General features: G+C 43.6%; 1 protein-coding gene across 8 annotated transcripts in view; it reads left to right on the top strand.

The window, feature by feature from the left end:
• The window catches only part of LOC117362176 (CD99 antigen-like), a 161,698-nt gene that overhangs the window by 89,910 nt on the left and 58,454 nt on the right, over positions 1-13,334 (top strand). For 5 of the 8 annotated variants that reach the window (XM_033948122.1, XM_033948120.1, XM_033948128.1 and 2 more), the window contains one exon: positions 4,804-4,866. The exons of the other annotated variants lie outside the window; for them this stretch is intronic. In XM_033948122.1, the coding sequence (XP_033804013.1) occupies positions 4,804-4,866 (63 nt within the window). The remainder of the gene's footprint in view (positions 1-4,803; positions 4,867-13,334) is intronic. 8 annotated transcript variants of the gene reach the window in all.

The raw sequence follows: 13,334 nt of genomic DNA, 5'->3' as shown, positions 1-13,334 counted from the left end.
CCTGCCGGCTGTACGCATGTGTCGGTCGCTTTCTCCAACAACTGATTGGATAGGATTTCGACAGAACTCCGATTTTAGAAAGCTGTCCAGACACCCCCTTTAAAATATCTGGTAACCCTGTGCTGGGCTTAATTTCTGGAGAAATGGTCTGAAATGCCTTTCTGCCATTTCTTTATTCAGATTTTAGAGCAGCAGGCCCATGGTGCTCCTGCCCCTTCCTTCCTGGTAGCTTAGAGGGAAGGGGAGAGGGGGTAAACAAGGGGGTGTGAAAAAATGTTGCACTAAATGCCCCTAATCTGTTTATTTAAAAGATTTGTAGTCCACTCTATCACCAGTTTCTAGGCAGAGTACAATATCACATACATAATGCAAAATCAATAACAACGTACAGATAAACTAAATGATAAACATTTAAAAAGGTGCACTGCTAGCTTCATTAATCATTCATTAACGTCCTGCATACTGTCTCTTTCTCAAATCCATAAGTCAGTCTTAGCAACAAATTAAATCTGGACAGCAAATGCCTCTGTAAACAGCTGCTTTCACTTGTTTTCTAAAAGTTCACTCAGCATGTATTAAAATTGGTATATAATTTATTCAGCTCATAAATACTTGCCAGTGAGCATGACCATTTACGTATCTGAATAAAACATTGTTTAATCTATATATATAAAATCGGAGGTATGTATGTGTGTATGTGCCGCGATCACGCAAAAACGGCTTGACCGATTTGAACGAAACTTGGTATGCAGATCCCTCACTACCTGGGGTGATATGTTCTGGGGGTCTCGCGGCCCACCTGCACACATAGGCGGAGCTACAAACAGAAAATCAGATTTCACCCATTCATGTCAATGGAAAAAATGTAAAAAGCTGCCATTCTCACAGTAATTCAAAAACGGCTTGACCGATTTGAACGAAACTTGGTATGCAGATCCCTCACTACCTGGGGTGATATGTTCTGGGGGTCTCGCGGCCCACCTGCACACGATTTCACCCATTCATGCCAATGGAAAAAATGTAAAAAGCTGCCATTCTCACAGTAATTCAAAAACGGCTTGACCGATTTGAACGAAACTTGGTATACAGATCCCTCACTACCTGGGGTGATATGTTCTGGGGGTCTCGCGGCCCACCTGCACACGATTTCACCCATTCATGCCAATGGAAAAAATGTAAAAAGCTGCCATTTTCACAGTAATTCAAAAACGGCTTGACCGATTTGAATGAAACTTGGTATACAGATCCCTCACTACCTGGGGTGATATGTTCTGGGGGTCTCGCGGCCCACCTGCACACGATTTCACCCATTCATGTCAATGGAAAAAATGTAAAAAGCTGCCATTCTCACAGTAATTCAAAAACGGCTTGACTGATTTGAACGAAACTTGGTATGCAGATCCCTCACTACCTGGGGTGATATGTTCTGGGGGTCTCGCGGCCCACAACTCTATGTTGCTTGCTCAAGGGTGGGTTCACCCAAGAATTTATATGTTCTTGCTCCAGGAGGTGAAACTAAAATTGTTGTTTATAATCACGTTTTGCGTTAGTTGTATTGTATTCATTTTGTCAAATATTTCACATTATAATTTGAATATTGTACTTTTTATTAAGCTGTAAAAAAATAATTTCATTCACCACTATAAAGTATCTTTATTTGAATCCATTTACAGTGTTATTGCTATAATTAAATACCCGTGCAACGCCGGGGCATCAGCTAGTTTATTTTAAAAATGTTTATAAATGCATGAAAAATAAAAGCAATACTTACGGTACATAAATCATCAAAACCACACCTACCTTACTCTACATCTCCTTAAAAAGGCATCAGCAATCGGATAACTGCCCCAAATTTTAAACAGACAATTACACAGTTTCACTTGTGCCATCAAAAAGCCTCTATTCCCACCTTGCAACACCTCTAATCTCTTGTACATGTGTTACATTACATAAATGCATTCACAAACAATTGTGTCTTCAGCAATTTCTTAAACCAAATCTAGATGCACATAATCGCAAAGAACCCGGTAAAGCATTCCAAAGTTTCACACCACCTACTGATGGCGTGGCATTGCCTATCCTGGAATGAATTTCTGATCTCAAAAGTCCTTCTTTATATCCCACATATCCAAAGAACTTTGCAGGTTACATAAAAACATTCATGAAAGTTACATAAAATTGACCAAAAATAACATTCCCTAATACAATCTATTCTTCAGCATACAAAATAAAAAACAGTAAAACAATTCTACATCTTTAAACCTGAGAAGGCCCTTTGAAAAAGTAGGCCTTCAAATTCTTACAAAACATATGAAGGACAAGATTGTCAAACAGTGTCTGGAATAGCATCCCATAATTATGGGCTTACCACACTAAAAATATGGGAAAGATTCATTGCCTTTTTTATCAATCATATCGACGGAATGACTAATAATTGCATTTTCAGAATATAAAGAACAAGTAGAACTATATGTAGGATGTGAAAGGGTCGAATGGTAATCCAGACAAGGAATATGCACCCCTACCTTGTGACCCTCGCAATAGTTGTTGTCTATACTGCCATATTTCGGAAACAAAGAGCACCAAGGACCATCCAATTATGGAACAATCAAACAGAATTTATTGGACCTGACATGAGCCATAGTTCAGCGAGAACCATCTGCATCAGGAGTTTATAAATAAAGAAATTTTTATATAAATAAAAAGCAGAATTGGTTGAATAAAAGTACATATATAATTACAATAACATAACAAATTATCATAATGGTGTGACGTGCTGATGTGTATAAAAAGTACATATGATTAAAATGAATAAATGAACCGCTTTGATCCTTTTTGGCTGTATATGCGGTATATAAAGATTTTAATAAACATATGACATACTAATGTATATAAAGAATTAAGTATGCAATTAAAAACAGCATCCAATGAACATAATGGAGTGAAATACTGATATTCATAACATAAATGATAGAAAAATAAATTCACATTAAGGGCTCCTTTATCGCACGCAACTTTTTAGCGCGCGCTAACCCCTGCGCTAGCCAAAAAACCACCGCCTGATCAAGAGGTGGTAGCGGCTAGTGCATCTGGCAAATTAGCACGCGCTATTATGTGCTTTAAACCGCTAACGTAGCTTCGTAAAAGGAGCTCTAAATGAACACCGATGTGTGTGAAAATAAAAATTCAAAGAAAAGTTGATTAATAAGGTTACAAAAATGAGAGGTGCCACCAAAGAGACATATGTATGAATATTTAATTTTATAAATTTATAATCCATTTATAACTAAGCAGTGTACAAAGAAATAATAATAATAATATAAAACAATATGGTGGTAGACGTTTTGGATCAGAGTCCTTCTTCTGGTCCATCAAGTTTCTTTGCATCACTTCCAATCTTTTTGGTCGTGTTGGTCCTTTCCTGTCACACCGGTCCATTTTGACCACTTCTGGGGGTTTTCTAGCTCTGGTCACCTTGAAAGTTGCCTGAGAGCCTGGATGATGTCCTGGTCTTGACTGCCTTTCTTGTTCAGGGTGAACCTTCATCCACCCCCCTCTTTGGGAGAGGTCAGGGAATTCTCTTCTCCTTTTTTTTGTGTTCCAGGACTCATCCTCTACTATCCCTGAGTAAGAACCCTAAGGGTATCAGGGTGCCGGCTGCGTTTTTCCTGCCGCTGTTGTGCTTTAAGGTTTCGTGGGGATGGAGGTTTGGCTGCCCAAAGATTTTAAGGTTTGGAAGAATTTGGAGAAGTTTGAAGCACTTCAGCTGCAGGAAAAAGCTGACAAGCAGGCACTGCACAGAGCTGCGAGTACAACCCCATTGTGGTGTTGGGTTGGGGGGGTCTTAAAGTCATTTTGTAGGTTTCTGAGGGTAGGGTTCAGGTCACCCACCTCTAAAACCCCTATTTTCAAGTATTTTGTTCATCTCCACAGGCCATTTTTTTTGCACAATTTTTTTCTGGGGTTGGCCATCTTGGATTTTATGACCTTTTTTTTTTTTTTCCCCTCCCCTAAAGCTTTTTTCTGCCTCATTGGCAAAAACCTTTCATCAAAATTGCAAAAGACTCTGTGCTGTGCTTTAGAAGACGCAAAAAGATAGAAGGAAAAATGATTCAACTTATCTTCAGCTGATCGGTAATGTCAAGCATAAAAATATCTGCACCTATCTTTATAGAATATTGACTATAAAGATACATGCATAAATTCCAGTTACTGCCAATTAGCAGTAATAATAGTGCCTAGTTATCGGAGCTAATTAGTTCAATATTCAATTATATTGTGTGCACCCAAATTCTATGTGCACAATTTTTAGCGCCATGTGTAGAGTTGGGGGGGAAATGTTTTTAAAAATGACCTCCTAAAGCAGGGCTGTCAAATGTTGGTCCTCGAGGGCCACAATCCAGTTGGGTTTTCAGGATTTCCCCAATGAATATGCATGAGATCTATTAGCATATAACATAACATAACTTTATTCTTCTATACCTCCATAACCAAATGATTTCTGGGCGGTTTACACAGAAGAAGGCTGGACAATCAGCGAAATGCAAATAGTTAAAAATACAACAAGTTTCTTAAATATACTCAGTGTAGAATTTTGCTAACAATAGTACCCACAATGAAAGCAGTGCATGCAATAGAACTCATGCATATTAATTGGGGGAATCCTGAAAACCCGACTGGATTGCGGCCCTCGAGGACCAACATTTGACACCCCTGTCCTAAAGGGTAAAGGAAGATAATGTCTGAGTGAGTTGGGGACTAATACCACAAGATGGCACTAATTTTCTAAATCTTTGATCTCAGGTGGTGGTTTTGGAGATGATGATCTTGCTGTAGCAGCAGGTGGCCACCCCAACCAACCCAGTGGTATGACATTTACTTTAAATCTTTTAAGATAACTTTGTATTGCTTCACAATTTTTATTACTTCACTTTTATTTGTATTGCTGGCAGAGAGCGAAATTCTGGATTTGTTGAAAATAGTGATGATTAAACCACTGATGAAGGATAAAAAAGTGGGTATACGAGAAATAAGTCATTTTTGCCCGGTAGCGACATTACCTGTGGTGGCAAAAATAATGGAAAAAGTGGTATACTCTAATTTGACCAGTATTTACAGGATCACCACATTCTGGACGACCATCAGTACGCGTTCATAAAACACCATAGTACAGAGACACTGCTGGTATCCATGCTTGACGAACTGAGAGTGGGTCTAGATGAGGGGAAAAAAATATTCGGTGGTGGTTTCTGGATATCTCGGCAGCATTCGATACCGTCGACCATGCAATGTTAACGAGAGTGAAGGGAGGTGGGATTTGTGGGTCGGCATTGGCTTGGTTTGATGCTTTTCTGAGTGTGAGGCAGCAAGTAGTTCTGGTAGGAGGAAATCTGCCGCGGTGTAGAGAGATTAAGATAGGGGGTTCCCCAGGGGTCCGCACTGTCTGCTGCATTATTTAATCTGTACCTCGCACCGCTCTGTAAACAGCTTTCAGATCTCAGTGTATCTTACTGTCTCTTTACGCCGACGATATCCAGATCTTTTTCCGAATAGAAGGAGATTTTAATGTGGCATCATCGCGCTTGCAGTCTGTTGAGACAGCTATAAAAAAACTGGATGGACCGCAATAGGCTTAGATTAAGCATCCAGAAGACAAAGGTGTTGTGTGTCACAAGGTCACTAGATCCTGTTGTCCCAGAAGCATTTGAGTTACTGGGAGAAATTGTGCCGGTTGTGCGGGAGGTGAAATATTTAGGTGTTCTTGTGGATTCAGGGCTTAAAAGGGCAGGTGCTGGCAGTAGTTCGGAAGGTGTATTTTCATCTCCGTATGGCGAATTGATTCGGGCCCTATTTGGCAACACATTTGTTTAAGACAGTGTTGCAGACAATTGTTCTCACAGCTCTCGATTATTGTAGTTTGGTGCCCCTGGGAGTACCGGGGTAGGCTTTGTGTGCTCCAGGTTGCCCAAAATTTGGTGGTCAGATCTCTGTTTAGATTGAGAACACGTGACAGAATATTATGTAAGTTTGTATTGGTTGAAGTTGAGGGATAGGATACGTTATAAGTTATTGTTAATTGTTTACATGTGCCTGCACAATTTGGCTCACAAACATCTCCTCCAGAGTATCCTGCCAAGTGCTCTGCTTCGCTTGCTTCAGTCCGCAGAATCCCATCTGTAAGAAATCTGAGGTTAACATCATCCAGAGATAGTATTTTCCATTGCATTGGGCCCAGGGAATGGAATAACCTCCCTGAGTATATTCGCCAACAGCAGAATATACAGATTTCAAGAGATTACTCAAAAGGCATCTGTTTTGTCAGATGAAATACAGAGTCTGAGACTGAATGAATGAGGAAGAGTAGAGATTGATGATAGTAGGGTGCTGGTCACTGATGTATTTTATTGTCTGGATTGTTTTTTCTGTTTGTCATTGATTCGACTTGTTTGTTATATGTAATTTTACATTTTTGTATGCGAGTATATAACTCGCCTTCAATAAGGACGGGGTATAAAACAAAGTAACTTAGAGGAAGATTTTCAAAAACTTACCATGCCCTTAATGATGGTCACTAAACCTGTTCCAGCCGGTTTAACATGCATGTAGCTTAACGGCCGGTTATCAAAACGGCTCACCGCAGTCTTTTCCAAGCTTTCTAGCAGTCTCCGACTCTGCCATGCAAATGTAGTGCAACGAGGTCATTAATATTAAAATGCTAGTAAAATGGGCTCATCAATATTCAAACCAGCACTCCGGGCTATTCTCTATCATCACCGTGCGATTCCCCAAGTGCGGTGCCGGCTTTTGACAACGAAAAATCACTAACTGCTCCAGAGGTGCTGGTACTGTGAAAATCTCATCTTGGACATGTGTTTCTGGCTGTGGCTCATAATGTAACATTTTTTATGTCAAATTTTGAGATTCACATAAATTATAATGCTATGGAGGGAGGAGAGAGAGATCAAAATTATTTATTTATTTAATTTGTTTTCTATCCCATTTTCCCCAAGGAACTCAGAACGGATTACAGGTTAAATATACCTGATATACAGTTAACAGGTACAGTGGAACCTCGGTTTGTGAGTAACCCGGTTTGCGAGTGTTTTGCAAGATGAGCAAAACACTCAGCAAACTTTTGCCTCGCAAACCGAGCATGTTCTGGTGTACGAGCACCTCCCCCCCGCTCTAACCGGCATCGCACCCCCCCAAACCGGCATCGCAACCCCCCCCACGAGAACCGCAAAGCACCCCCGTGCTGAAAGCAGCATCCGTCCGCCCTTCCTCCCAAGCACAGTCCTTAGCCCTTTTGCTCGTTGTAAGGGTGAATGCAAGCTCCTGCCTCTTGCCTGGGCTGGGCCTTGAGCATCTGCGCATGCTCAAGGCCTTCTGGCTCTCGTTCTCTCGGAGAGAACGAGATCTCCGAGAGAACGAGAGCCAGAAGGCCTTGAGCATGCGCAGATGCTCAAGGCCCAGCCCAGGCAAGAGGCAGGAGCTCGCATTCACCCTTACATCGAGCAGAAGGGGTAAGGACCGTGCTTGAGAGGAAGGGCGGGCAGATGCCACTTTCAGCACGGGGGTGCTTTGCGTTTCTCGCGGGGGGGGGGTGCGATGCCGGTTAGAGCTGGGGGAGGGGGTGATGGAGCAGTGCCGGTAGCCTCGGGGGGGGGGGGGCTGGTGGAACGAATTGTTCAAGTTTCAATTATCTTCTATGGGGAAAGTTGCTTTGATATACGAGTATTTTGGTTTAAGAGCATGCTTCTGGAACGAATTATGCTCTTAAACCAAGGTACCACTGTATTAAATTAAAGCTTGCACTAAGATCTGAAAAGGTTCAGTATCCCAAAATTTTCTTATAGACCTAAGTTTTCTCATAATCAAGAAAGATTGAGTATAGACTGTACATGCTGATGCATAAATAATTATCTATTTCAACCCCTAAAATACGAGAATGTAACTCCAGTGAAAATTGTTCCTATCTAAAGAAATATTAAGAGGAAGCATCTGAAATGCTGAAGATATAACAATAATGGTAATATTTTTTAATTAAACTTTTGATTCCATTGGGTGAGAAATGAATAAATAAGGAGATAAGTCAGGGACCAATTCCCATTGAGAACCTGGAGCATTTTGGTCTTAAGGCATGGCATTTGAGCGCACAACCTTAACCCACAAGGATTATTGGAAGATAGTTATTTTGACTCTTCTCTGAACAAAAAATGCCATCAACATTTGTGGCTTTGGCTAAGGCCTAGAAGGCTTTCCAACTCTGGTGTGCCAAAGATCAGGTAGAGCCTTTCGAAGCGCCAATTTCTGTGATCCTGGCATTCTTATATGCCAGACTAGAAAAAGGATTAGTTGTGGCATCTCTCAAAGTCCAGGTAGCAGGCCTTTTGTGCTTCTGAGCTCGAGGAGGAAAGCTGTTGTATGCATCCCTTCTGGATATGACCCAGTTAATGAAGGGCACATTCAGGTTGTGACCTCCATTGTACCAGCCTTTTCCATCCTGTAATCTTAATATCATCTTGAAGGGCTTTTCTTGAGCCTCTCTAAGAGGCGTCCTTTCTGGAGCTCAAGGAGAAGCAATAGTCTCAGCAAGGAGGATCTTGGAATTGCAGGCTCTTTCCTGCAGAGCGCTCTTCCTCAGGATTTCAAAGGCTGGGGTTGCACTACATACGTTACCTTTCTTTGTACCGAAGGTTGTGTCAGCCTTTCACATCAACCAAGAGGCTTATTTGCCTGCCTTTCATCCTACGGGTTCGACAAAGCAGGATAAGAGATTGCAGAGGCTGGATATATGCAGAGTTTTACTCCACTACCTGGAACGGACTAATGATTATCCCAGGACAAGCAGGCAGCCTATTCTCACATATTGGGTGAAGTCATCGACGGAACCCGGATGCGGAAGCCTCACAAGCAGACTTGCTTGTAGAAAATAAAAGTTTCGAGTCAACCACATCGCGCATGCGCGAGTGCCTTCCCACCCAGCGCAGGGCGAGTCTCGTCAGTTCTCAGTTTTCTGCGGAGCAGAGAAGTCTGTCTTTGACTCTCTGCATTTAACTTTGTTACTTTGTGCCTTCTTTCACCGTGGTTTGTGTTAATTTTCTTCACGATTCGCTGTTCTTACTTTATTTCTTTTATTTCTAGTTAAAAATTTATTTTCTTCCGGTCGACTGGAGGGGCAAGCTGCTCAGCCGCAACCCAAGGACTTCGACTTTGCGGAGGCTGTTTTTCCTGCTATGTCCCGGCCAGCAACGGGCTTCAAGAAGTGTAGCCAGTGCCAGCGTGCGATTTCCCTCACGGGCCCACACCGTCGGTGCCTCAACTGCCTTGTGCCGGGCTATCAAACGAAGTCGTGTGAGCACTGTGCTGCCCGTAAACGTTGTCAAATTTTAGTGGAGAAGCTTTTCGGGATGGACTCTTCAGTCACACCCTCGTCTTCGAAAGCGGCCTCAAGTACACCTTCTACCGAGGGTCCTCCTGCCTCCACGACTCAGACCTCGAGAATCATCAAGCCTTCCTTGTTTGCAGCGGCTCTTGCTTCCAGTACATCTGCTGTATCTTCCCCTGGTTCCTCAGATCAGATAGCTCAGCAGAAAGTTCCAGTGGTGGTTATCAAGGTTGCTAAGACTTCCAAGTCAAAGCACATTTCCACTGCCACTTTGGAACCTCTAGCCAAAGCAGGTGGTCCGGTTTCAGACGCAGATCCATCCTTGCCGGCTTCTTTCCAGACCATGTTAGAGAAGCAATTTATTCAGTTCCTCACTAATATGGGACCGAAGCTAGCTACTCTAATCCAGCCTGGGCATTCTGCAGACTCCGCGAGGTCAAGCCTCTTCCTATGCCTCCGGCTGAAGCTACACACTCTATGCAGGGAGCAGCGTTTCTTTGAGTGTCTGGTCTGGCATCTATGCATTCGAAGCAAGAAGTAGATTCTTTGCAAGTGCCTCACAGGAATCCTCACACTCCATACAAGGAGCAGTCTTTGGGAGTGCATCGAGATTCCTACATGAAGCCTCCTGAGCTTCGATCTACAGCTTCTAGCCCCATCCATTCCTTGGTGGCAACGTCTGCTTCCATCTCCAAAGCCAAGGCTCCTCGAGACCTGCTTCCAGGCACCATTCTCGTCGTCGATCGAGACCTACCTTGAGGCATACCTGCAGGCATAGCTCTTCTAAGGAGCGTCCTTCTTCAACTAAGCCTCGATCGACACCTTCCAGCTCTACTAGACTTCTGACTCCTCGATCAAGGTCCCTGCTTCCAGACCTTGGGGACTCAGCAGCTTCTATTGCTTCATCCAAGTCTCCTTATTCTTTTGATGCCTATTTTCCTGCCGAAGCTTCATCTTCGACCCAGGCTGCCTCGAGGTCCTCGAGTCCCTCTCGAGGCAAGCAATGGCGGATCAGCTATTTTTCTCTTCTTTTCTTCGTCAGATGGCTGCTGACTTGGATATTCAGTTTGATGCTTGTTCTAAATACTCTAAGGAGTACCTCGAAGTCATGCATCTTCCTCAACCTCCTGCAGAGTCACTTAAGCTTCCCCTTCATAAGCTTTTGTCTCAGACTTTTACACGATGCCTGGAGACGCCTTATGCAATTCCTGCTGTTCCAGGCAAGTTGGACTCCAAGTATAATACTCCAAGTATAAAAGTTGGACTCCAAATATAAAACTCTACAATGCAAAGGATTCGAGAATTCGTAGTTGTCTCATCAGTCCCTCCTTGTGGAGTCCTCCTTGAAGAGATCATATCCTTCCAGAGTTTATGCTACCGTTCCTCCTGGAAGGGAAGGGAAAACCATGGACAAATTTGGACGTCGCCTTTATTAAAATGCCATGATGTCCTCCAAAGTCCTCAATTATAATTTTCATTTTGTCACTTATTTCAAGTTCCTCATTGATCTTCTTCCAGAATTTCTCAGCTATTTAGATACACTAAAGCACTTCGAATTTCAAGAAGACATAGCTACTCTGTCTCAACTCAGATTACATCTTCTTCAGTCTTCTTATGATGCCTTTGAGTTGTCCGCCAGGGCGACTGCTTGTTCTGTAGCAATGCGTCGCCTGGCCTGGCTTCGCACCATTGACATTGACCCTAATTTTCAGGACCGCTTAGCTAATATTCCTTGTGCAGGCAATGACCTCTTCGATGAATCTATCGAGGCAGCCACCAAGAAATTGTCTGAACATGAAAAATCCTTTGCTTCTATTGTCAGACCAAAGCCTAAGCCAGCTCCTGCCAAGCCTGCACGCCCTCCTCCAATTTTCCAGAGGCATTTTGCTCCGAGAGCGGCTCCTTACACTCGTCCGCCTCCCAAGAAACAGCATAATCAGAAGCAACAGAAATCTCAACCTTCTGCTGCACCTAAGGCTGCACAGCTGTTTTGACTGTTTAAAACAGAGCATAACCTCCACCGTTCTATCTCTGTCCTCTCTTCCCCCCATTGGAGGTTGTCTCCATCATTTTTATCACCGATGGGAGAAAATTACATCCGACCTCTGGGTGCTGTCCATCATCAGGGAAGGATACTCTCTTCATTTCACTCAGGTTCCACCAGAGCTTCCTCCAAGAGAGTATCCTTCCAGTCCATCCCAGACCGCCCTTCTTCTTCAGGAACTCAAGCTCTGCTTCGTCTCCATGCCATCGAACCAGTTCCTTTGGAACAGCAAAACAGGGTTTTTTACTCCCGTTACTTCCTTGTTCCGAAAAAGACAGGCAATCTGCGACCCATTCTGGATCTCAGGGCTCTCAACAAATTTTTAGTCAAAGAAAAATTTTGCATGTTGTCCTGGTGTCCCTTTATCCCCTTCTAGATCAGAACGACTGGTTATGCTCTCTGGATCTCAAGGAGGCCTACACTCATATTCCCATTCATCCGGCCTCCCGTCAATATCTCAGATTTCGGGGTGGGGAATCTGCATTATCAATACAGAGTGCTACCTTTGGCCTTGCTTCATCTCCCAGAGTGTTCACTAAGTGCCTACCCTGTTTCCCCGATGGTAACAGTGTCTTATTTTTTTTGGAAGGCCAAAATATGCTCTAGGGCTTATTTTCGGGGGGATGCCTTATTTACCCATGAAGAAGACTACAGTACACAGTTGGAGGAAGAAAACGGTCGGCTGAAGAATCGGTCGGCCGAAAAATCGTACCGTGTATGGCCAGCTTTATCCATCATACCATATATTGTACCATTTAATGTCCCCAATGTTCTCCATCAGGGAAACACAGTAAAGAGATTATTCTGTAGTACAGCATCAGAGGAGACTTGACAATGTGAAACCATTGTTTATATACCGTATGCATTTTAAACAGGCTTTATATACAGTAAGTGGTATTGCTCACAGCAAAAGAAACCTGTCTGCGTGTCTCACTTTTGGATGTTCTGGCCGTGAACAAACTCCTGCAGTCTCCGTTAGGGAGGGATGAGGGAAGCTGCCTGTGTTTCCTTGCGCGGAGTCACGTGCACGCACTGCAGTCCTGTCACTTCCTCCTCTTCACTTCATGACGAGGCGCGGCACGCAGCCATGGAGGCAAATACGGTAGACGGAGGGACCACATGGAGTCACCCACCGTACCACCTGATTCGGGTAAGCGCAGGTATCGGTGGGTGGCTTATTTGCGGGGGGGTGCCTTATTTTACATTTTTTTCTAAAAAGGGGGGGCTGTCTTATTTGATGGCCCTGCCTTATCATCGGGGAAACACGGTAGTAGTGGTAGCAGCAGCTCTAAGGAACCATGGTCTTCCGGTGTTTCCCTGGCTCATCAAGGATTCCACATCTCAGGAGGTTATTGTAGCGACCCAATGGACTATGTGGTTTCTACAAAGTTTGAGATTCGAAATCAATTTTCCCAAATCCCAACTTCAGCCCTCTCAGAATCTACAATTCATCAGAGCTGTTCTGGACACTATCCAACTCAGAGCATTCCTACCGCAACAATGTCTGGAAGTTCTCCTTCAACTCTGTCATGCAGTGTCTTCCTGCTCTTCAATCTCAGCGAGACACATGATGGTACTACTAGGTCACATGGCTTCCACAGTACACGTGGCTCCTTTTGCCAGATTTCACCTCAGAATTCCTCAGTGGACCCTGGCTTCTCAGTGGATGCAGGTTTGCGACCTACTTTCTCAACACATTGCAGTCACTCCTTGAGACAGTCTCTCCACTGGTGGATGCTCTCTTCCAATTTCTCCAGAGGCTTACTGTTTCAAACACCCCCCCCCCATCAGAAGGTCCTCACAACAGATTCCTCGACCTATGCTTGGGGCGCTCATCTCGATGGTCTCCGTACTCAAGGCCACTGGCCAGTGCGGATCGTCGGTGTCGCATCAATCTGTTGG

Source organism: Geotrypetes seraphini, chromosome 6, assembly GCF_902459505.1.
Source record: "Geotrypetes seraphini chromosome 6, aGeoSer1.1, whole genome shotgun sequence".
Lineage (NCBI taxonomy): Eukaryota > Metazoa > Chordata > Amphibia > Gymnophiona > Dermophiidae > Geotrypetes > Geotrypetes seraphini.
Note: the sequence above shows the minus strand (reverse complement) of the source record. Positions and strands in the feature narration are given on the sequence as shown.